Source organism: Lactuca virosa, chromosome 5 (genome assembly GCF_052849685.1).
Source record: "Lactuca virosa cultivar CGN04683 chromosome 5, Lactuca_virosa_CGN04683_v6, whole genome shotgun sequence".
In the NCBI taxonomy this organism is placed as follows: domain Eukaryota; kingdom Viridiplantae; phylum Streptophyta; class Magnoliopsida; order Asterales; family Asteraceae; genus Lactuca; species Lactuca virosa.
In genome coordinates this window covers 206,028,203-206,054,714 of record NC_136430.1, presented here as the reverse complement: position 1 = coordinate 206,054,714, position 26,512 = coordinate 206,028,203, and the positions used below count along the sequence as shown (strand labels likewise).

The 26,512-nt window shown below is 35.1% G+C and overlaps 1 protein-coding gene and 1 long non-coding RNA gene across 4 annotated transcripts; both read right to left on the bottom strand.

Annotated features, from left to right (window-relative positions):
• Nucleotides 1–3,790: 3,790 nt before the first annotated feature.
• LOC145116867 (NADP-dependent malic enzyme-like) lies at nucleotides 3,791–5,392 on the bottom strand. Of its 2 annotated transcripts, XM_079053180.1 has the most exons (6): nucleotides 5,129–5,392; nucleotides 4,847–4,998; nucleotides 4,659–4,757; nucleotides 4,484–4,549; nucleotides 4,280–4,375; nucleotides 3,791–4,183 (listed from the first exon to the last, which is right to left on the bottom strand). In XM_079053180.1, the coding sequence occupies exons 4-6, from the start codon at nucleotides 4,544–4,546 to the stop codon at nucleotides 4,049–4,051; spliced, it is 294 nt and encodes a 97-aa protein (XP_078909306.1). In that variant the 5' UTR covers nucleotides 4,547–4,549; nucleotides 4,659–4,757; nucleotides 4,847–4,998; nucleotides 5,129–5,392; the 3' UTR covers nucleotides 3,791–4,048. The 2 variants fall into 2 exon arrangements, with proteins under 2 accessions (XP_078909306.1, XP_078909305.1); XM_079053179.1 differs by having other exon boundaries at nucleotides 4,659–4,998; nucleotides 5,129–5,391.
• A 17,766-nt stretch (nucleotides 5,393–23,158) lies between these two features.
• On the bottom strand, nucleotides 23,159–26,042 carry LOC145116045 (uncharacterized). 2 transcript variants are annotated; one of them, XR_013711849.1, is made up of 5 exons: nucleotides 25,817–26,042; nucleotides 24,696–25,185; nucleotides 24,523–24,586; nucleotides 24,284–24,340; nucleotides 23,159–23,400 (listed from the first exon to the last, which is right to left on the bottom strand). It is a non-coding gene; the product is annotated as an uncharacterized LOC145116045 (long non-coding RNA). The 2 variants fall into 2 exon arrangements; XR_013711848.1 differs by lacking the exon at nucleotides 23,159–23,400 and having other exon boundaries at nucleotides 24,250–24,340.
• Between the last annotated feature and the right edge of the window lie 470 nt (nucleotides 26,043–26,512).

Here is a 26,512-nt window from a genome sequence, read left to right as displayed (position 1 = left end):
TGAAACTCTTAGCCAGATATAACATACTATTCCACAACAATCATAATAATATTGTATTTATCACATGATAAGTACAATAATAAGCACACATCAAGATAACATTTATCTGGAAAAGGAGTGTTGTTACTCACTTGGGTAGTTAGTGAAAACTAACTTCTACTTTGATTTATATTCTTGGGATGCCCGCTACTTATCATTTTGCCAGAACATATTTAATTAAGATCTCATGTTCCTTAGAACATGACCGAATTCCCTAGGAGTTTAATTATCATATCTAACCATAATGATCATTCACCCGATCACTACTGAACTTGGTAACCATTTGTTACCAAATTTACTAAACTTTACAATGTAGCTGCTAAATGACTTCACTCCGTAGGTCATTAGCTAAATCTCACATATCTAAAACTCTATGAACTAAGTTTTATAATCGTAATTATAACAAAATCAAGAATTCCCACCAAGTTTATAACTGTAATTATAACAAAATCAAGAATTCCCACCATGGAATTCATCCATTATACCTACAACATTGTTCATAATAACACAATATTATGAACTCTAACAACTAACTTGGGTTCTAAAAGTCCTTTCAAAATTACGCTATGTAAACATAATTATGTAATAATAAGAAAAATGTGATTCCTCAGTTCGTGCGATAATCATAGCCTCGCATACTAGCGTCGATCTTCCCGTCACAAACATTGAAAATTATCATTTCGCACCCACCTATAAAAATCTTGTGAACGGGAAAACAATAACCAAAGACACCATTATATATATATATATATATATATATATATATATATATATATATATATATATATATATTACTTTTATGTTAAAATACATCATGTTCTCCTTTCGAACGTGTCGCGTCCACGTGTTCTTCTGAGTTTATGCTAGGAATCATGTCCCCTGGTCATGTGTGATCCATTCTCTATTTATCAGGTTTCGAATATATGTTTCCACTACCCGGATACATTAACCTATCGCAATGTAACCATAGTCACATCACATTACGTATAATAGCTAGAACCTGTCACGTGTCATATGTTGGGTTTTCTATGCATTAATACACTTTATCTAGGCAGAAGAAACAATCAAAGATTTACCTGAGTGTATGTACATCCCATGATCTAAGTTTCATACTATTACTGCTACCCTATGAAAAGCATAAAACATTAGGAAGGAATAATAAAATACCTATTATGTAGCCATTGATCACTATGCTTGAGATCCTGTCCCCCTCGAAGTAGCTTGGATAAGAGGACCAAACCATAATCCCTCTAATGATATCACACTCAATGACACCAAAGAGTGGAATAAAAATAACTAGGAGAATGGTCAATTTCACAAAACCTAAGAGGATTAGAAATCATCCCTATAAAGATAGAAAGAAGGGTGGCAAAAAATTAAGCCAAGGTGCAAGGAAAAATGTGATCCCTAAGGCCTTATATATAGCCTTGGACCCTTTTCTAGCTTTTGTACTCCATCCCATGCGAGACAAGTAGCCAAAAACGAAATTCACTCCTCCTCCCATATGGGATGAGGAGTTTATATCCCACCGTAGATCCCATAAGGGTTTTGGAATATTCCTAATCAACCAACTATTAATTAATTAATATTTAACCCTTTAATTAGTAAACAGTTTAATTAATTCTCAATATATTTTCCAATTAGTTTCTAATTAATTATTAAACCATAATAATTAATAAAGTAATTTCTCTTTTATTTATTCTACCCAATTTGGGTCTTGAGGGCAACCCAAAAGGACCTTGTTATTATTATAAATATTACAAATAGTTAATGCATTTGGATAATATTAGGTTTTTATTCAAAAATTAGTTTCAAAAACTCTATATTTTAGCAAACGGAAGACTTTAAAATTTGAACAACATAAAACTAGTTTAAACCCACCAATGATCTTCTTGCAAAATTTGAAAAGAAAAACATCAACCATGAAGAAGAAAGAATATGGCAACCTTTGAAGTCCTTTGAATTAACTTACTTTATTCACCTTACTTCTACTAGAAAAGGCTAGAGTTAAAAGGGTATGGAATATATAATAAGCAAAACAATCTTGTCTACCTTTTTTAGCCTCCTTACTCATTTTTTTTAAGAAAAAGAAAGAATATGGCAGCCATGTTTTTTTAAATAAAAAGAAGTATATTAAAACCTTTTAAAATACTCATATTTTTCATTTAAATACTCCTCTTGACCATGCTTTAATCATCATAAAGAAGGCATGTCTGTAATGTATCTTTCTAGTAATATTATAAGCATTAAGGACTAACATTTTGTCTAGAAACAATATCTACGCGTACATCCTTCAAAAGGAAGACAAGAAAGGGATTTTACTTATTCTTTCATTTATTAGTCATGAATAATTAATTTATATAACAAAACCCTTATATATATATATATATATATATATATATATATATATATATATATATATATATATATATATAAAAGAATATTTGTAACTTATATATAAATCATTCATTATAATTTCACTTTGGTACTTAATATTGAAATTTATTATTTTCATAAAATAAATAATTTCCAGTTAACTACCAGAGTTATATTATTTATCAAGAACCAAATCTTATAAATAATATATTTGCATCAAGTTGTTGTTAGTGTGACCCTATAGGTTCATATATTATCTGACAATATCATTATATAATGACTCATGGGCATATAGATCTTTCAATCACCCACTTGCACAAGACTCATTCTAGATTGATATAGACGGTGGTGAACGTCTAGCAACATTTCACTGCCCCTAGTCGAACATGAGACTTGGATTGCAATCAATCTCATTTCATGTTCAAATTTAGGTAACGCACGTTAAATGTCTAGCTCTCAACACATAAGAGAATAAATCCCATCTTGGCTATATAAGCCTCTTGTATAGTTGACACCATACCTGAAAATGGATTTTGTATCTACATGTTTGAGGAACAACATTTGACCATATCAAAGCACAAAACACCCTACACTTAAGACCCACTATGTATCTCATGTGTTCAGGATACAAAGATAGTACCTTTTAATCAAGTATCACTCATAATAATGATCTATAAGGTGATCTTGATGTGGGTACGTAAGTATCGGTTCTCTATCAAGTACATATGAATCTTGGTTACAACCACTTGCCTACTTTCATCTTGTAAGAGTCAACCAATCTAATCCATATTAGTCTTACTTCATAATTGTTTCCACAATAATAACCGACCATAAACCTTTTAGAACAATGAGATTATTCATGGATTAAACATGTTAATATGGAACACAATAAGTATTGCTGTGATGATCATATCCCAATATATCGAAACAATATAATAGTTGTTATATTCATGTTCAAATATCTAAATACTAAATTCAAATCAAAATCCCATTTTTAGAATAATGAAGTCCTATTGCTGAAATGTGACCATTCATATTTTAACGCCCACATTTCTTTCTAGGAATTAATAAGATATGTAATTGACGTTAGTGTTGGATTAGGTGTCTAAGTTAATAACTGAATTAGTATATTCTTGAATTATTAGGAAAGTCCTTTTGGGTTGCCCTCAAACCTAGTAATTAAATAGGATGACTTTTAGAGTGAGTGAGAGTGAGAGAGAGAGAGAGAGACTGATTTATTGATTTATTATATAATTAATAAAGAACAATAAATGAATTTGTTAATATGTTATGAAAATAATATATTAGTTAGAAATAGTAATATTTAATTAATAACTAGGGAAGAATCCAACTATGCGGGATTGGCCGTGGCATCATTGTTTACTGTAGAGTTTAATCATTTGAATGATGCATTGAAGGAGTAGATCCAACATCTGAAAGTACTCAAAAGACAGAATCTTTCAAATTTTCCTCAAACATCTTTTTCATCAAACAACCACCACCAACAACAACAACAATTTTACTCCAACAATCAAGCTATGAACATGAAAACCATGTTAACTGCACAACAGTTTTAGCAACTCCAGATTCAGTAACAGAAACAACAACACCAACACCATCTCCACTAAGAGTTTTAACAGAACCACCACCAACAACAACAACAGGAGCACCAGTTTACGATGGAGATGAAACAAACCTGTACAGAAACTTTTTGACCATAGTTCTGTTTGACTGCAGACATGAGCTCTTCAAGTAATTCATAATATTCCTATAGAAACAAAAAAAATAAAAATATCAAAACTTTTATTTATATGAAATAAAGGACATGATTGAGTTACAAAAAATCTAGACAACTTCAATATACTTTTCTAGTGGTCCTCTTTTGTTTAAGATCAATATAGAATTCATCATCTAGTAGCTTCTGATTATTTGTCCCCACATCAATGGTTATTGGCAAACACTACATGGAAAACATAATGGTCATAATTAAATTTCCAATTTATAGTGTTTAGTAATTTATGATCTACCTAATAAAATAAGTAGAAAAGTAAGTACTCAAACAACTTACTGCAGAAGGACTAACTCCTCCAAGTGCAGTATATAATGCAAGTTTCCCAACTGGAATTCCCATACCCTGTACAAATTAAAATAGTATTTTAGAATACAACATTGTTTCATTAGAAAAACTATAACGACATTGATGAAAATAATCATGAAGGAAAGAAAATTAGCTTATGTTTTACCTGGTATCCAAGATCTACAAGTCCCAAGACACGTTCTCCATCTGTCACCACAATAACTTGAATACTCCTCTCAGCCCAGTTCTTGAGTACCTCAAGAATCTTTCCCCCGTGAATTTGAGTTATTTCATTGTCAACTCATGCTAATTTAAAGTAATTTAAGTAAAAACAGGCTAATGTGAGAGGTGTACTTCTCTTTCAAGCTAATATATAGACCCTGAGGGCGCTTGAAAATACTCCCATATTTCTGGTAGGCTTCACCAACTGTAGGAGCGTATAAAACAGGGAGAAGTTCTTCTACATTGTCAATAAGAAGCTTGTAGAACAGCCTCTCATTTCATTCCTATAAGCCACAATAGAATCAGTATTTGGAATAAACATAAAATAGGATGAATGATATGAACTTGTGAGAATGCGTTGATTGCAGAAAATCAGAGGAAGAAAGGAAAAGACGATAACGTTTCAAATGATACCTCAAGTTCCATCATAACCACATATTTGTGCAGGAGAAATTCATAATTGCGGATACTTTGCATCAATTTCCTCTCCTGATGGATCATACAGATCATACAGGTCTCATGTAAACTAAATCATAATTAAAATTGATCTTCAGTGTCTACAGAGATATTGGGGACAAATGTAAACCTAAAGCTCCTGTGTTGAAACAGCTGGAGGCAATTGACCTTGTAAGTAATGAGAATCTCTTTTTTTTTTCTTTTCTTCTTGTAGGTTGTTAAAGATGGAGGTAGAGTATATGGTGTGTTTGTTTTCATTTTTAGTCCTTAATTGAGATTCTTGCAAAAATTTTGGTCCAAAAAATATATTCAGTTTCTTGAAAGACGGACAAAACCGTTAAAAAACATTAAAGTAAAGACCAAACATGCAAACAAATATTATTTGGGACAAAAAGGAAAATAATCGGCTATACTCAACAATCAAAAATGTAATTCACTGCAATTTCTATAATTTGTTTAAAAAAGTGGCAAACCTGATTGCGCCATATTGATCGCTTCCTCTGCCTAAAGAGCTACTGTGTGATACCTTTAAGTTTAAGGGTAAGTTCGTACATTAAATTAACAACATACGGGTTTTTCAGGTATATGTGTGACAACTGGCAAAGTTGGATTCAAGCAAAGTCTGAAGATGTATTATGTTTAAGTGAAACCACATCTTAACCTTGTTGCATTGAATCATCTATAGCCAAAGAGACATCATTTGTATAAGTAAATATATATATATATATATATATATATATATATATATATATATATATATATATATATATATATATATATATATATATATTTCAAACCATGTTGAATTTGACTATGGTAAGTCAACACAAGTCAATTAATTAAGAGTTAAAAGCATGAGTTATACCCCACTAATGGTTTTCGGTTTTAGGAATCTAGGAACAAGGGTTTTCGGTTGTATAGGGCCGAAATCACAAGCCTAGGTACCACTAGGACCGAAATCACCCTTCCTTGGGTGATACCAAAACCGAAATCAACATGTGTGAGTGTGTATAAGGTGATTTTGGTCATGCCTTGGCCGAAATCACCCTTAGTTAGGCTGAAAACTCCATAAAATATCTAGATATTTATGCCACTTGATTGGTTGATTAAGTTACCAATGTGATATATTATATTTTCTAACGTACATGTCACTTCTCTTACACCTCTTTTCCCATATATAAACCATGAATTTAGGGACTCTTTCAAACATTTCACAGTTAACATATTTCACCCCATATTCTCTCAAATATCAAGTGCATTCTCTCAATAACAAGTCCAAACATTCCAAAGGTTTATTGTTCAAAATAGTTCTTAAGGATTGTGGTAAGTGTTTCTTAAATAATCTAGTGTTTACAAACACTTTCATGATAGTTCATATATTCACACACATTATTATGTGTTATAAACTATTAGGATTTCAACTACGTTCAAGCATTCTAACTTAAAGATCATCATTTTTACCTCGTTATCTAGCCGCAAACACACATAAGGTGAGTTTATACCCCTACATTTTCAAGACTTTTTCTATGTTTTAGGGGGGGAATACAAGTAACACACAGGCAAATTTACGTTAAAACGCAAACATTCAAATACGTTTATTTACTATTTTTACGAAAAGTGATAAATACATGAAATGGCTTTACTACCAAACTCGTATATTATTATATGCAAAGTTTTGATAAAAACATAACGATATCAAAAACGAATTTAAACACACTACATTATTCATTATTCATATATATATATATATATATATATATATATATATATATATATATATATATATATAGTTTATAAACTTCTTTTCTGTAATAAAATATGCAAGTATAGTTTACGAAACTTTACTCCCTTTGTAACCTGTTGAGCAAAATGTATAATTATATAAAATACATATATAATTATTTTACGTCGTTTTCTCTATTATCCTTAAAGCGGGGGATAATTACATATACAAACGTTTTCACTACAAAAACACGTAAACTTGTTGAATACCTTTGTGAGACATTGTCTTCACCGTACATTACAAAGTACACACGAAAGTCATGTTTTATAACCAGAATCCCCTGTGTGGAGAGTGTGATACTTGTGTATAGATCTATACGGGACTGACAATCCCGCACCATAATTGTTAGCTACAGTTAGACCGGCAGGTCTTGGGTGACAAATGTCATAACATTCCGACGCCTGAAGAACGTCACGACAGGCCATCTAGGTCATTAGCACAGTTATAAAAACTCTCATGAAGCAACAAGGACACATTTAGTTTACGGAAAAACATTCTTCAAACGGTTTTATATACAAATAAAACTGCATATTACTATTTTAAGTATGAAAAATACTTGTACATTTCAGTCTCGGTACATTTAAGACTACAACTCATTTTTATGGAAAATATCAGATTTTCTATAAAACAAACACTACTACATTACAAAGAAAGGTTTACAATTACTCATATAAACGCTTATGAACTCACCAACTTAATTGTTGACACCTTTTCAAATAATTTATATTCTCAGGGAATCATTAAAACAGGTAACTACCGGCTTTTGAGGATGGGACGCTAAGGCGTCTAACAAATCTTTTGTCAACATATTGTAATTGACTTTTGAAACATGTAACACATACAAATGATGTAACTATTTCAATTATATATATGTTAGTTGTGTTTGCTTTGATCATTTATATTCAATTGTTATGATACTGTACATGATAGTCACCTACCCCCAGACGTTTCCGCCATCCTGGTCTGAGGGTGTGACAGATTGATATTAGAGCATTGTTTATAGTGAGCTAATTATATCAAACCACATAAGATATACAAACTATAAATACAATAAGACTAAAACTCTCTGACGTAACATTTTCATACAAGAACATTAAGGACCCTTGCTGGTAATCTATGCTTGCTAAGTGTATACGTTAGGGTTGTATATAATAATATTCTATAGACTTATAATTTATGGCTTCGCTTTACTTCATTTTCCTTGTTTGGATGTGGGCTTAAGGTAAAATCACTGATTCGACTGACTATTCGATCTTGATTATATATGACTTGTATACACAAGGCAAATATAGAAGGACCAGGAATGGACCAAGGATCACGAAAATATAAGTACATACAAACATACTAGTACAGGGTCATAACGGTAACAAAACAAAAGTATTAAGATAAGTTGAGCAATACGAGTAAGCCGAGGGGTATATAATCAGGTCTGGGATGAATATAGCCTGATCAACTATATTTATCCGGGATGTGACTGGCGTATATCGAGGAATGGTCGTAGTGAATGACGAGTCTAAAACTTACCAAACAAACCATACAAAGAACCTTTAACATACAAATTTAAAATACTATAGGAGTGTTTTATGATGCTATAGAACCACACACTTAGATTCTTTCTATGCTTCTTACCCCTATCCTCGCATAGTCAAAATAGCAGGATTTCACATACCCGGAGATCCCTATTTTCCCAACTAGGGAAATGGTGGTTGGATTGAGGCAGACCCCGAAGAAGATCCTGAAGAGGATTCCGAGGAGGAAGAAGATGAAGAAGAAGTCGAAGAAGACACCGACTCAGAACCTGAGGTTTACAATCCACCCCAGGTCTCCCAAAACCCCAGGCGAAACTTCTAGGGCCCGACGCCCCGGTGGGTAGTGGATCTGAGGAGATGGAGTCAGGAACAGGGCCAGCGCCCACGCTACGGTATGGAACGAGGCTTCTACAACCTCGATAGAGGAGGTTCAGCAGACAGGGATCTCCCTGTCATAGTTCGTCGCATCGCCCGCCAAGGCGAACAAGAAAGGGCATCCGCCAATCAGATCATGGAAGTTGGTGCTACCACCGAAGTTACTGCAGTCCGTCTTCGTCGTTTGGACGAAGATCATGATCAAACATAGGAGCACACCGAGACCCCTCAGAAGGAAGTTACCGCGACTCGAGCTGAGATGAGAGAATATCGGGAACGTCAGGCTATAATGGAGAGGTGTGTTATTGAGGCTGAGCACCGAGTGAAGGAGATGCAGACTTTCATGACTTATTTTCAGGGCTCACAGGATGCCATGCACCGCGAGTAGTTCTTATACTACTCAGGTTTTGTTATAGACTAGGTATTTCGAGTAAGCGTTGGTGCTACTCTCTTCTAAAATATAGGTTCGACCCTGCGTATAAGTGATTACACTATTCATGGGTCATAATGCTGTCAAAATTTTCCCTTACATTGATGTACTATAGACCTTCTGCAAGGTCAGTTTTTTCGGAACCACGTACCAAAATATAATATCAATGAAATTGGCATGCATTTTTGAATATTACCATTAATTTCATAAATTGTTAAGAAACCATTTACTTATTATAGTAGATTTCCTATTTTATGAATGCCTTACAAATACGATAAAGTCGGGACACAAAATGTATATCACTGAGACTTTCCATAACAATTATTGAAGACTTATCATCATTTCATATTTGAACTTATGGCAGAAGCATGCCTCCACTAAGAAATCCTAGACATATCAACACCATAACAACACCACCACCCCCACTGCCACCACCTCTACCGATGGATTCTGCTATCTTTTAGGTTGCTGTAACAGCCGCTTTGATCGCAGCCATGGCGCAGATCAGTACCAATGGCGCCAATGGGAAGGGAACTGGTACAAATAGTTCTATCCAAGGCGAAAGCCATGGACGCTCCAGAGTATGTTCCTACAAGGACTTATCGAATTACAAACCCAAAACTTTCTACGGAAACGGAGGCGTCATCGCCCTAACAAGATGGTTTGAGAAGACGGAGTCAGTGTTTGAAATATGTGCATGCCCGGATGAGAGCAAAGTCAAATTTGCTGCCTGCACTTTCGCTAACGGGGCTCTTGTTGGATAAGGTGTCTAAGTCCATAACTTATTTGGTATATACTTGACCCGACCCGACATGGTCCATTTGGGTTGCACTTCACCCAAACTATTTATATGGATAACATTATGAGAAGAGTATATTTGCGGCTTATTAATATATTATAAGTTATAATATATTAATATGAAATTGTATTATTTAATTAGTATTCGTCTTAAATTAATTATGAATTAATTTAGTGATCAAATGGTGACTAATTAAACATGGGCTATTATATTTATATAGTGTGGGCTAACACTCATTATGGTAATGGGCTAAGCTTATATAGGAGTCCATGGATGATCCATGGAGCTCTTAACCCATGGATCCTTGGAAAGGAAAAGACATGGGTTATTAGGGTTTACCCTAATCATGTGCACTATATAAACAAGCTTGTGATGCATGAAATGACACCCTAGTGTGTGTGAAGAAAGGTGGCCGATTTCTAGAGCATAGATATACTCTCTCATAAGTTTTCCAAGTTTGTGGTGATTTGTGATTTCCATTTGAGGCATTCACATTATTGGTGCTTGGCTCTCAAACTCCTAAGGAAACAATTCACAAACAAAGGTATATAATTCATCTAGTTCTTTTATGTTTAAAAGTTCCCCATGCCATGCTAGATAAGTTATAAACCTTGGAAAACAAATTTTGCATGTATTTTAGACAAACATAGATCCAAGGTTTATTAGGGTTGCATGTACAATTAGGAAGTGTTAGAATGCTCAAAACCCAACAGTGGTATCAGAGCCTAGGCTTGTTTGTTGATACTTGATGCAAAATTGTGTTAAAAATCGAAATTGTTTGCTGTCTGAATAGTGGACTCGCCGAGTCCATGGGGGGACTCGACGAGTCCAAGTGAAAATTCATCCTACTCGTCGAGTAGGTTCGTGCACTCGACGAGTAGAATGAACTGACAGCAGATTTTCGACTTTTGTTGCTGGAAATGGACTAGAAACATTACCCTAAACTGTTTTGGTGTTTTAAAACCTGTTTTAGATGGTGTAATGTTTATGCTAATCCATTTACAATGGCTTATATCAAAATTCCATGATTTTATGTGCTCATATAATTCTTGAAATCTTGATGATCATGTTCATGTTCTTATGAGTTTAGAAAAATGATAGGAATTATTTGCTGAATTGTTTATCATTAATTCTTGATCATTTATGTGTTTTAATGGAGTCCATAATTTGTCCTCAAGTTATGGATATCCAAAGGCCACTTTCTTTTAAACACACATTTAAACACATAAGTTACATAAAAATGAAGAGTCTTCATTTTTATGAACCATTAACTCATAAGTTATGAAATGAAAAGTTTTGAAAAGTTTCAAAACTTGCCCTCAAGTTTTGGAATTTGTAAAGTTACACACACTTTAATATACTTTAATTCCAACCCTTAGAGTTTTAAAAGTTAAAATTCAACCCTTATACTATTTATAACATTAATGGTTAATTATTATATATATGTATAAGATCAAGTCGTTTTACCGTTAGTAGCCCTCATTCACGAAGCCGGTCTATAAGGGGGGTATAAGGTTGTTGCCTATAAAATGGCAACTTAATGGGTGTCCATTCTCACCCACCGCTTCCTTGATCGGTGGAGGGTCGTTAGCCGAACGGGTAGGACAATGACTTTAAATTCTCATTAAAGTATAATGAATATTATAAAGTAACTAAACGTTTTATAAATTCCCAATCTTAGTTACTTTAGGAAAATGTGAATATGGTGCTAACCCATGAAATTCACACTTTGTACCTTACCAAGTCGTTGGTGGAGCGTGTGTGGTTAACCGGCACACTAACTTTTACTAGTAAGGATCACGAAGGGTGACTTAATGTTTATCATAGATCGGTGGAGCGTGTGTGGTTAACCGACACATCGATTAGGTGATAATATTAAGGGTACCAAGTGAGTTTGCATGGTTATTCACACCTTGTTTTGTGATCCTCGACATCCCAGTCACAAAACCTGAAGGGCACAATCGAGACTGAAACATGCCATTGAAAGTTCAATGAATCTCAAAAGATCTAGGAGTTTCAAATCCAATTAAAACTTACTAATTTATTTCGTTTTTCATGGTGGAAATTGGTGAATCGTCATTCACCTACCTTCAAATATTATATAGCTTGGATTACGACATCCCTCTTCCAAGTTATAAAATATTGTGTTGGGTCATAGCCTTAATATTTCATATTGGGTGTTATATTAAGGACTTAAAATCAACTAACTTGAATATCTCCCATTGTAGATGTCTGGTTTAGACAACTGTGATCTTCCCAAATCTCATGGAAATCATACTTCTCTACCTACACCTCCTCCATTTATTCTCCCTGACCCACAAGCTCGAATACTTGAAAAATTCAAGGTCACTCAAGCCCTACTAGCAATGAAACATAAAGATGGAAGACCTGTGTGCACTCATGTCTTAGGAATGAAGTCACACTTTGACAGGTTGAGAATGTTGGGTGTCGTTGTCCCAAGGAAGTTGGCTATTGACTGGGTTCTTCAGTCACTTTCAGAGTCATATAGTGAGTTCATTCAGAACTACTATGTGATAAATCACGACATGACCCTAATAGATCTATCTTATTTGTTTGTTGCTGCTGAGTCAGAAATGATGTGGCGCAATGGTCAAGAAAATATGGGTGGAAGGTCTATTTCTCAAACTTCCATGGACATGGACAATGGTAACATTGGAAGTCCAGAAAAGCCTTTTCTTCCCAATGGAAAGGGATCGGCCTTGGTCGACCCTGTTGACCAAAAGGCAAAGGGAAAGGCTAAGTCTGTGATAATCTCGTGTACCGTTCCCAAGGAGTCTATATGTTTTTATTGTCATGAGAAGGGTCATTGGAAGCGAAGCTGCCCTGAATACCTAAAAGATCTGAAAGCAAGTAGAAACAAAAGGTTTGACTCTGCTTCAGGATCAAGCAAAGGGAAGGACACTTAATAAAAGGAGTATGCTGAATCTGATAGCGAATATGGTTGGTTCGAAGATCGGATTCTTGAGCTGCTACATAAGAGTTATGATAGATTGCTAGAAGATATGTAATAGCATAGTTTTCATTTAAAGTTGCATTGTAAGGAAAAAGTTTTTCCGCATTTATAAATAAATAAAATTTTGTTTTATTTTATTATATCTCCTTGCAATGGCATTTTATGAAAAATTGATGTTTGTATGGTTCTAGCAATAATGGAAATGTGCATTTGATTCTTTCATTAGTGGTAGTGTCTAAATTTATCAAATAAGGAAAGATTCTCATCACCCAAGGTTTCAATTGGACTGAAACTTGGAATCATGCAGGTTGTATTGCATGATGAATGAGAATTTTCATTTTTGGAAAGTTAAGACTAATTCCCTGACCACATGTATATGTGAGACAGGTGAAAGACTAAAGGATCGGGTACACTGGGTGTGTGCAGGTCAAAGTCCACCACAAAGATCGATAAGACTATTCGTCATGATTTACTAAAGTTTAGTAAAGATGGTTGTACCTACAAGTTGAAGTACAATTCTGAAACATTGGAAAAGTTTCAATGTATGGCAGGACGAATGGGAAGAATCAAATTGGGCAGAAAGATAAAAGTTTCTCAAATCTGAAAAGATGGGAGAGTACTTTAGTAGCTTGTTTTATGATCATCTTAATGATTAAGAAACCATGTCACAATTCATCCTCTAAGGACATCTTAGTGAATTTTATGGCTAAGAAGAGGATTCATGATTTGTTGGAATGGTTAAAATCAAGAAGATGAATCATACTTCGTTCCAAAAACAAGTCTTAGAGTCATACTCCAAGATTGTAACTTGAGTGACACATCTTAAAGAAGGTTTATAACACTTGTCAAATGTAAGAGTAAAATGTTTTCTACTCTTGTACATTTGAAATTGGTAAGTTGTGATGTTTTGGATAAAACAAAGACCAACTGACATCAATTGTGTGAAGTGTTTATCTTGATAAGAATCCGCATGGACTCTTGAATGTTTGTTTGGTTGTCAAGGAATGATTCTTGACAAAGAGAAACTTGCATGTCAAGAGGACAATGGGAGTCTTAAAGGTCTTCAGAGTTTCAAGAGCTAATCAAGGATAAAACCTATAGTTTATCGCTAGCACACGACTTGAGGTTTGTAACGTATCGTGTTGACATAATTCTTGTTCCTGTGCCTATTCCGGTAAAGTTGACTATGTATGTGAGTTCTGTGAGTTCTCAATTGTGTGCATAACAACTTGGAAGCAATGGTGGGCCCTTGGGCTACCAAGAGGCAAGAAATCAAGATTGAACAAGTTCAATCCATATGTTTTGAGTTTGTCACTAACCTTGTCTTTTGATTACGGTTTTGACAAATTCATATGGATAGGAACACATACATCATAAAATCTAAGTGTCATAAGGTTTTTTCCGATTCATGAAAATGATGGTGAGGAAACGCTTTCACTAAGTAGATTTTAAGTAGATAGCAATTGTGTTGTTTGCATTCTCAAAGTCGTTAGTGGAGCGTGTGTGGTTAACCGACACACTAACATGGACTTGTGAGAAATGGCAAACAGGTCTAAACATTATGATTATGGCATCCCTCTTCATAATTGTTTAGACACACATGTGAGCTATCTAAAGAAAGATGTATGAGTCTGAGAAGCTTAGATAAAGTTTTTTCGAAGCATATCGTATCAGAAGTCTGAACTTTGGTGATGAAAGTCAATAAAGTATTGATTTCTAGAAGTCGATTTCTGAGTACATGTCAAAGCTAGTGGGAGCATAATTGTTGTGCTAAATAATTATTATGCTAGTGGGAGCATAATCAATTATGATGAGTATTGTTAATTATAGAAAACAAGAATTTCACTTGGAAAAGGTTGTTTTGCTATAATTAAGGGATAGAAGATTATACTTCATTTCAATCCTAAAAGTTTAGATTGAGATTTCAATCATCTTTAGTCAATGATATATATATGAATTTTATGTTGGAATGGTTCAACATAAGGAAATTCTATATATATTGCGTTCTCATATTCGATTATGATTACGACATCCCTCTTCATAGTCGATTTTTGAAAACATGGAAAATAAAAAAATATTGTAGCAAAAGACTGATCTAGTATCGGGTCTTTATGTGAGACATCGTGAATCGTGTCCCATATGCTTCGGGTATAGGATCGGTCACATGTGCTATAATATTCATCCTTTCTAAATTTTCCAAATGCTCAGAGCATTAAGAAGGGAAAAGTATAGAATTGGATAAGACTAAAATGATTAAGCAATTGTCGAGGACAATCTAAGGTTCACCAAAGATTGGTTGCTCAGGGACAGTTGGAAGTATAATGTTAAATTTTGGAAGGACCATATGGATATATTCTGAAAAGAGGTAGCTCTTGTTCAGATATGATAATCAAAATGGGAATATGGAAATTCTCCATATTGGGAGTTGGATATTAAGAATCTATGAGAAAGTTAGAAACTTTTATGCAAGAAGGATGTTCAAAGCAATGTACTTTGAATATGAGAGTTCGTTTCCATAGAAGTGATCTCCTTTGGAATACTCTGTAATGACTGTTGACAAGGTTTTGTGACTTTTGTGCATAGTCATTACAAGAGGATCAATGCATATAAGTTTGGAATCTAACAGATTACAGTAAATGACAAGAATTTGGTATTCTTACATTTACGATAAGGATTTCGGACTGTGAAATGAGCATCATTGGAATCATGTTCAATTGATATACTTCACAAAGTAAAGATCATAGACAAACATAGTGTGCATACTTGGTGTATGGCATGACTATTGTTTAGAAAACATAGTGTACATGCTTGGAGCATGGGACAACTATTGTTTTAATTCAAGTGTTAAGTTGATAAATCGAAATAGAATAATGTGGAATCAATATGGTGATGAATAAAATGTGTTTTATTTATATTCATAAGGGCTGAGACCATATTGGATTCAATTATTCTTGTGTTTCACTTTGCATGTTTTGACTTCCATAATAACTAGGTTATTCTTTCCGAATGATTAAGTTATTCAAACCATCCACAGTCGGTCATATGTTGGAAGTAGATATGAATCAAGACTGTCATGAGTTGGTTGTAGAGGTCTAAGATGTTGGACATGGCTACAACACTCATGAGTGCTCATAAGTTATGAGTATTGGATTCAACCCACGCTCACTTGCATCACTTCATGGAATTCATCTCGAGTGATCGTGAGACGGTAATATAATATAAGTCTTCAAACCTAGAGATATGAGCTGTTACCTATGAGTTGGTTGTACATTGATTGCACGAAAACGCATCAGTAACTTGATGTTATAAAACGTGCATTTGTGTATAATTCAACAAGTAGTAGAAACAAGTATATGAGTCGAAGTTTATCTGTTTCTTCTCGTCCTTGGAGGATTAGAAGCGATATCTGGGCCCCTCGATGATTTTGTTTTGACCTATGTACCGGGCCCGGTTAGAACTAAATTGATGTGTTCGATTAAGTTCTTTGTCAAACAAATCGGAAATCGGGAAACAAACTGCTGGACAATAAGTAAGACATTGTTCCATGTATTTGTCCGGCTGATATCATGAGAGCAGAGGATTATATGATCACTTATCTAAAATGGCGCTTCATAGTTCAACAGAGTTTTCGAGAGCTACGATTGCCGGTTGGTTCCTGAAGTCATATAGGCAAATATAGTTATTAGACTTATCCAAGTGGGAGACTGTTGGATAAGGTGTCTAAGTCCATAACTTATTTGGTATATACTTGACCCGACCCGACATGGTCCATTTGGGTTGCACTTCACCCGAACTATTTATATGGATAACATTATGAGAAGAGTATATTTGCGGCTTATTAATATATTATAAGTTATAATATATTAATATGAAATTGTATTATTTAATTAGTATTCGTATTAAATTAATTATGAATTAATTTAGTGATCAAATGGTGACTAATTAAACATGGGCTATTATATTTATATAGTGTGGGCTAACACTCATTATGGTAATGGGCTAAGCTTATATGGGAGTCCATGGATGATCCATGGAGCTCTTAACCCATGGATCCTTGGAAAGGAAAAGACATGGGTTATTAGGGTTTACCCTAATCATGTGCACTATATAAACAAGCTTGTGATGCATGAAATGACACCCTAGTGTGTGTGAAGAAAGGTGGCCGATTTCTAGAGCATAGATATACTCTCTCATAAGTTTTCCAAGTTTGTGGTGATTTGTGATTTCCATTTGAGGCATTCACATTATTGGTGCTTGGATCTCAAACTCCTAAGGAATCAATTCACAAACAAAGGTATGTAATTCATCTAGTTCTTTTATGTTTAAAAATTCCCCATGCCATGCTAGATAAGTTATAAACCTTGGAAAACAAATTTTGCATGTATTTTAGACAAACATAGATCCAAGGTTTATTAGGGTTGCATGTACACTTAGGAAGTGTTAGAATGCTCAAAACCCAACAGCTCTTACCTGGTGGAATGTGCACGCCAAATCTCTAACTCTCCCGGTGGCTAACTCGATGAATTGGGAAAACCTGAATACTGGCCACGAGGCGAAGTACACAAACCGGAACAAGAGCTCTAGAACCTCAGAATGAAAGACTTCGACATCGCAGCCTATACTGCTAGATTTTGTGACCTGGCAATGCTATGTCCCGGGATGGTCACCCCGGAAAGCAAGAAGGTTGAACGTTACATTTAGGGACTATCCCCTAAGATTCAAGGAAACGTAGTATCCTCAAACCCATCTACTTTTGACAGTGCCAAACGCTTGTCACGAACGCTTGTAGATCATGGAGTCCGCCAGGGCTTTATGACAGCTATCCCCGAACGAGCAAAAGGGAATGACGAAAAAAGAAAGCAGTGGAACAAAATGAAGGGCCAGCCAACGCAAGAGCCCGCCAAGAGACAACAAATAGTAGCAGTCCACGTTGCCACTATCCCTGCAACCCCAACACCAATAAGACAATATGCGGGGAGTGTACCCAAATGCAACAAGTGCAACTTCCACCACACCGGATCATGTCAGGAAATGCAGTGCAGAAACTGCAGCAGGAAAGGACACATCGCCTATTTTTGCAAGGCGCCAATCTAACAAGCTGTCCCAATCATAAGTGTAGGGATGAGCCGAACGTGCTACGGATGCGGGGAAACGGGGCATTTCATAAAAGATTGCCCGAAAGCCAATAACGGGAACACTGGGAGTACCGGAAGGGTTCTAAATCTAGGGCACGAGGAAGCCATAAAGGACCCTACGGTGGTTACCGGTACGTTCCTTCTCAATAATACATAAACATGCATACTATTCGATAGCGGTGCGGAGTGAAATTTTGCGAGTCAAAAGTTTAAAGATTTACTCAACCAAAAACCTCAAACACTTAACGAAATATTCACAGTAGAAATGGCGAATGGTAAAACTGAAAGCACTAAAGACGTGTACATAGGGTGCACGCTAACTCTAAAGAACCATTCCTCTCAAATCGATTTAATGCCTGTTATAATAAGAAGCTTTGACACTATCATTGGCATGGATTGGTTGAGTCCCCATCATGCTGATATCTTATGTTATGAAAAAGCCGTCCGACTCAATCTCCCGAATAACGAAACTCTTGTCATCTACGGTGACAAACTTGGTGCAAACCTCCAAATCATTACTTGCATCAAGGCTCAGAATTATCTACGCAAGAAGTACCATGCATTTCTAGCACACGTTGTTCACAAGACAAAGGAAGTGAAATATATCAAAGATATCCTCGAAGTCTGTAATTTTCCTGATATATTCCCAGAAGACCTTTCGGGAGTACCACCAGTGCGACAAGTCGAGTTCAGAATCAACTTAGTTCCTGGAGCCACCCCCATAGTGAAGTCCCCATACCGATTGGCTCCGACCGAAATGCAGGAATTATCCAGTCAACTAAACGAACTGTTGAAAAAAGGATTTATCCGACCAAGTTTCTCACCTTGGGGAGCACCAGTTCTGTTCGTTAAGAAGAAAGACGAATCTTTTCGCATGTGCATTGATTATCGTGAGTTGAACAAACTCACCATCAAAAACCGATATCCCCTACCCCGAATCGACGACCTATTCGACCAACTTCAGGGAGCATGCTACTTCTCAAAGATCGATCTACAATAGGGTTATCACCAACTGCGAGTCCAGGAGGAGGATGTTTCCAAAACGACGTTTCGGACTCGCTACGGTCACTGCGAGTTCGTAGTGATGCCCTTCGGATTGACTAATGCACCTGCGGTGTTCATGGACCTAATGAACCGTGTGTGCAGACCTTACTTAGATAAATTCATGATTGTATTCATATACGACATATTGATCTATTCACGAAGCAAGGAAGAGCATAGTCAACATCTACGACAAATCCTGGAGACGTTGAGGACAGAAAAACTATATGCGATGTTTTCAAAATGTGAATTTTGGATCAGAGAAGTGGACTTCTTGGGCCATGTGGTCAGCAAAGAAGGGATACATGTGGATCCCTCCAAAATCAAAGCAATTAAAGACTGGAAAGCACCAAGAACATCGACGGAGATCCGTCAGTTCTTTAACCTTGCTGGCTACTACATGAGATTCTTACAAAACCTCTCCAAGATCGCTAAACCACTCACTACCTTGACTCAGAAAGGAGTAACCTACAACTGGGAAGATAAGCAGGAGGATGCCTTTCAAACACAAAAACAAGCATTATGTAGTGCACCGATCTTGTCTTTCCCATAAGGGACAGAAGACTTTGTGGTCTACTGCGATGCATCCAAACAAGGTTTAGGTTGTGTGCTCATGCAACGAGGAAAGGTCATTTCTTATGCCTCAAGACAGCTAAAGACTCATGAAGTCAACTACACCATCCATGATCTTGAGCTCGAAGCAATAGTATTTACGCTGAAGATCTGGAGACACTACCTCTACGGTACAAAGTGCACGATCTTTACTGACCACAAGAGTCTCCAACACATTCTCAATCAGGAGCCATAGTATTTGCGCTGAAGATCTGGAGACACTACCTCTACGGTACAAAGTGCACGATCTTCACTGACCACAAGAGTCTCCAACACATTCTCAATTAGAAGGAACTCAACATGAGACAATGAACATGGGTAGAGCTACTAAATGACTACGAATGCGAGATTCATTATCATCCAGGCAAGGCCAACGTAGTAGCAGACGCCCTCAGTAGAAAAGAATACTCGGGTCGCCGAGTGAAATCATTGGCGATAACTATCCATTCCCACCTATCCACACAGATCAAAGAGGCTCAACTGGAAGCCTTAAAACCTGAGAATATCGCAAGTGAAGCCTTGCGAGGAATGGATAAAAATCTAGAAGTCAAGGATGACATAGCTTGCTATCTCATGAATCGAATCTGGATACCGAAGTTTGGTGGATTCAAGGACATTGTCATGAATGAGGCTCACAAGACCAGATACTCCGTTCATTACGGTTCACACAAGATGTACCTGGACCTCAAGAAATTTTATTGGTGGCCAAACATGAAGGCAGAAATCGCTACCTATGTGGGCAAGTACATGACTTGCGCCAAGGTCAAGGTAGAATACCAGAAGCCCTCGGGTTTGTTACAACAACCTGAGATACCCGAGTAGAAGTGGGAACGGATAATCATGGATTTCATAACCAAATTACCCAAGACGTCTGGTGGACTTGACACCATATGGGTGATTGTTGATAGGTTAACCAAGCCTACACACTTCCTACCAATAAAAGAGACAGACAATATGGAAAATCTAACAAAGACGTACATCAAAGAGATTGTGTGACTGCATGGCGTACCAATATCCATTATCTCGGATAGAGATAGCAGGTTAACCTCACGATTTTGGCAAACGCTACAAAAATACTTAGGAACCAGGCTTGACATGAGTACAACCTACCACCCACATACTGACGGACAGAGCAAAAGAACCATTCAAACGTTGGAAGATATGCTGAGAGCTTGTGTGATAGACTTTGGTAAAGCTTGGGATACCCATTTACCACTCATCGAGTTCTCATACAACAATAGCTATCACACTAGCATCGGAGTTTCTCCATTCGAAGCCCTCTATGGCTACAAGTGTAGATCACCTCTGTGCTGGGCTGAAGTGGGTGACACGCAACTAGCAAAGGGACAAGTTCCTGACATCACTCTCACCGGCCCTGAGATCATAAGGGAGACAACAGAGAAGGTCATCCAAATTTGAGAAAGACTGAAAGCATCTCGAGATCGGCAAAAGAGTTATACAGATAAGCGATGAAAACCCTTAGAATTCCAGGTTGGTGATCGCGTACTTTTAAAAGTCTCACCCTGGAAGGGAATGATACGTTTTGGAAAGCGTGGGAAACTGAATGCAAGATATATCAGACCATTTGAAATCCTTACTAGGATTTGTCCAGTAGATTATAAACTTCGCCTACCACAAGAACTTAGTAACGTACATCCCACCTTCCACATGTCCAATCTTAAGAAATGTCTGTCCGACGAAACTCTTGTAATCCCACTTGATGAAATTGAGATAAACGAGAGTCTACACTTCGTAGAAGAACCTGTGGAAATCATGGATAAGGAGATCAAAAGGACGAAACAAAGACACATACCAATAGTAAAGGTCCGCTGGCACGCCAAACGAGGACCTGAATTCACTTGGGAACGAGAAGACCAGATGAAACAAAAGTACCCACATCTCTTCCCTAGCTCATGAGTAACCAGTCTAGAACTAATTTCGGGATGAAATTCCCTCTAACAGGGTGATGATGTGACAACTGGCAAAGTTGGAGTCAAGCAAAGTCTAAAGATGTATTATGTTTAAGTGAAACCACATCTTAACCTTGTTGCATTGAATCATCTATAGCCAAAGAGGCATCATTTGTATAAGTAGATATATATATATATATATATATATATATATATATAACCATGTTGAAACAGACTATGGTAAGTCAACACAAGTCAATTAATTAAGAGTTAAAAGAATGAATTATACCCCACTAAAGGGTTTTCGGTTTTAGGAATCTAGGAACAAAGGGTTTTCGGTTGTATAGGGCCGAAATCACAAGCCTAGGTACTACTAGGACCGAAATCACCCTTCCTTGGGTGATAACAAAATAGAAATAAACAATTGTGAGTGTGTACAAGGTAATTTCAGTCATGCCTTTGCCGAAATTACCCTTAGTTAGGCCGAAAACTCCATAGAATATCTAGATATTTAGGCCACTTGATTGGTTGATTAAGTTACCAATGTGATATATTACATTTTCCAACGTACACGTCACTTCTCTTACACCTATTTTCCCATATAAAAACCACAAATTTAGAGACTCTTTGAAACACTTCATAGTTAACATATTTCACCCCATATTCTCTGAAATATCAAGTGCCTTCTTTCAAGAACAAGTCCAAACATTCCAAAGGTTTATTGTTCAAGATAGTTCTTAAGGATTGCGGTAAGTGTTTCTTAAACAATCTAGTGTTTACAAACACTTTCATGATAGTTCATATATTCACACAAATTATTATGTGTTATAAACTATTAGAATTTCGACTACCTTCAAGCATTCTAACTTAAAGATCATCGTCTTCACCTCGTTATCTAGCCGCAAACACACATAAGGTGAGTTCATACCCCTACATTTTCAAGATTTTTTCTATGTTTTGGGGGGGGGGGGGGGAGAATACAAGTAACACACAAGAAAATTTACGTTGAAACGCAAACATTCAAATACGTTTATTTACTATTTTTACAAAAAGTGATCAATACATGAAACGGCTTTACTACCAAACTCGTACCTTATTACATGAAAAGTTTTGATAAAAACGTAACGATATGAAAAACGAATTTAAACACACTACATTATCCATATAAACTATATATATATATATATATATATATATATATATATATATATATATATATATATATATATATATATATATATATATATAGTTTATAAACTTCTTTTCTGTAATAAAATATACAAGTATAGTTTACGAAACTTTACCCCCTTTGTAACCCGTTGAGCAAAGGGTATAATTATATAAAGTACATATATCATTATTTTAAGTCGTTTTCTCTATTATCCTTAAAGCGAGGGATAATTACATATAAAAACGTTTCAGTACAAAAACACGTAAGCTCGTTGAATACCTTTGTGAGACATTGTCTTCACTGTATATTACAAAATACTCACGAAAGTCCTGTTTTATAACCAGAATCCCCTTTTTGTAGAGCGTAATACTTGTGCATAGATCTATACGAGACTGACAATCTCGCACCCTAATTGTTAGCTACAGTTAGACCGGCAGGTCTTGGGTGACACATGTCATAACATTCCGACGCCTGAAGAACGTCGCAACAGTCCATCCAGGTCATTAGCATGGTTATAAAAACTCACATGAAGCAACAACGACACATTTAGTTTACGGAAAAACATTCTTCAAACGGTTTTATATACAAATAAAACTGCATATTACTATTTTAAGTATGGAAAATACTTGCACATTTCAGTCTCGGTACATTTAAGACTACAACGCATTTTTATGGAAAATATCAGATTTTCTAAAAAACAAACACTATTACATTACAAAGAAAGGTTTACGATTACTCATATAAACGCTTATGAACTCACCAACTTAATTGTTGACACTTTTTCAAACAACTTGTATTCTCAGGGAATCATTAAAACATGTAACTACCGGCTTTTGAGGATGGGACGCTAAGGCGTCTAACAAATCTTTTGTCAACATATTGTAATTGACTTTTGAAACATGTAACACATACAAACGATGTAACTATTTCAATTATATATATGTTGGTTGTGTTTGCTTTGATCATTCATATTATGTTGTTATGATACTGTACATGATAGTCACCCGCCCCAGACGTTTCCGCCATCCTGGTCTAAGGGTGTGACAATATGTCTCTAAAATCTTTTATAGAAACAGGAAATGTAGCTGAAAACATGTCCGTTTTGTGGAAGGAAACTAATAAGATGCTCAACAGAAGGTTGAAACTCAGGGGACAACAACTTATCAACATGTCAAAATATTATGATTATTATTGTTAGTTATAGTTTTAAATAATTGATAAAAAAATATATATACCACATCCAATACCAACGTTTTTAGTTCCTTTTTAATTTTTTTTTGTAGATACTAATGTTCTTCAAACGAATTTATTATGAGTATAAATTTATAAGATGCTTAAGAACATGTTGTATTACCTTTACACATAAGAACTCTTCTAAATGAGAAGTTTGCAGAAAGCATGATATCAGAATCTGAACAAGAAAGACATTACAATAAGTAAAAATGGAAACAAAGCAAAAAGTATGTTTACTATTAAAGATTATAAAATAATAATTTTTAGTTCCATGATTGCCAAAAGATGCATATATATATATATATATATATATATATATATATATATATATATATATATATATATATATATAAAGTAAACCTCAAGATCTTCAAGTTCAAGATCATTCAGCCTTTCAGATTCTTCTTTCACTCTGTTTGAATATCTGTAGAAAATAAAAGCAAATGAGTTAGTGTATACATGATCAAAAGAAGATGTTTTTCAAATGTAGAGAATGTATTTTTGTATAAGAAAAATAGGAGAAAACTAATTACCTCATATAAAGCTCCATTAGTCTATCTTTTCATACTCATTTTCCACAAATTTACTTAGTAATCTTTCACTTCTTGAACCCCTCAAAACTCCACATGTTAATGCATATATGATCCAATTCAAAGGCCAAGATATTGATAATTCATGTTTTGAACAAAAGAATTACCTACTAATTATCTATTAAAAGATAACATCCAAAGAGAAAAAAAAAGCAAAATACATTTCCAATATCATATTTGATTGTATCCTGCCAGAAGAGATTAACTTAAAAATGACACCCCATTAAAATCAAATTAATTAAGCCCTGATTTCAGAAAAAGAAGATTAACATGAAGATGCGAGTTCGATTAATAACCGTAGAAAAGTCTATAAAGAATAACCGACTAGAAGATAGGTTTTTGGAAATAATCTAAATCTTGAATCAGGACGTTTTAGGAAATCCTCAAGCTGTCTTTTGAGATTCCCCTCACTAGAAATGAACCTCTTTAAAGCCTAAAAAGAAAAAAAATGATTAAACATCAAATTTAGTTCAACGCAAATTACATGTAAAAAAAAAACTGTTTTTTTCTTTATCATGGCTATTAAAGGATCCTGTATGTCAGCAACTGTATCATAATTTACACGATCTGAGTCCCTGAACAAATGGTATAGTGATGAAGGAGTATACATCAAGATAGTAAATTATAAGAATTGCATTCAGTTCATTGAGGAACCACAACAAATTATAGAGCAATAGTTACCATCAACAATTACCGAGTAACAGTGGATGGTTTAAATTATGAAGAAGACAATCAATTATTATTTTTATCTAATCTCATTTCAACCAACTGTTTAGTTCTAGACTGTAATTAAGCCTTAGACACAGATCGTTTGCTTTCATAGTTGTACAGGAGTATTTGGTTTAGTCGGGCATTTCGAAAAATAGGTGGTGGGCATGGATAGAAAGACAGATAAAATCCTCGTCATTCGTGTTGGATTGATTCCAAATTACGAAAAGAGGATCGTATATCAGTTTGAAATTGCTATATTTTTTGATGATTAGAAACAAATTAAACAATTCTGGTTACAGACGACCTAAGTTCACGATCATTCTGTTCAGACGGTAGTTGCTACTGTAAGTTACCTTGGCGAAGCACCGATTAAGATGAGCTTGGAAAAGATATGAGGACGGAGAATAGAGGGGAGAATACCGATCATAGAGGAAACAGAGTGGCCGACACAGACACAAGAATAAACGCCGAGAGTGTTAAGGATGTTGAGGAGGTCGTCGGTGTTGGCGTGGAGAGAAGTGTATCAGTGGAAATCGAAGTAATCGGGGTTAACGCTGTTGGCACAGATGAGGTTGTAGAGGATGATCGGAGTTTTTTAACCAAAATTGGGTTATTCAAAAAAATATTTACCAATCTGTGGTTATTCAAAAAAATATTTACCAATCTAGTATAGTATGAAAATTATTTACCAAACTAGTGTTTTTCTTCATTTTTTTTTTATTTTTCAATATTTCTTATTGTTTTTCTATTTATTAAAAAATCAGCTTTTTTATTTTTTTTAATTCAGTTTTTTTTTATTATTTATTGTTTTTAAATATCAGTTTATTTTTTTATTTTATTTTTGTTTCAGTTTTTTTTTATTAAATTTTATATACTTTTATTTACTATACATTTAACATAAATATCTAACATACAAAAGAGCTTTATTATTTTGGTTCATTATATGTCTATTTGATTAATTTTTTTCTACCGTTTATATAGTGATTACGAGTTTACTTTAATTTTCTTACCATTTATTTATATATATATTTTAAAAACTTAACCCTTTA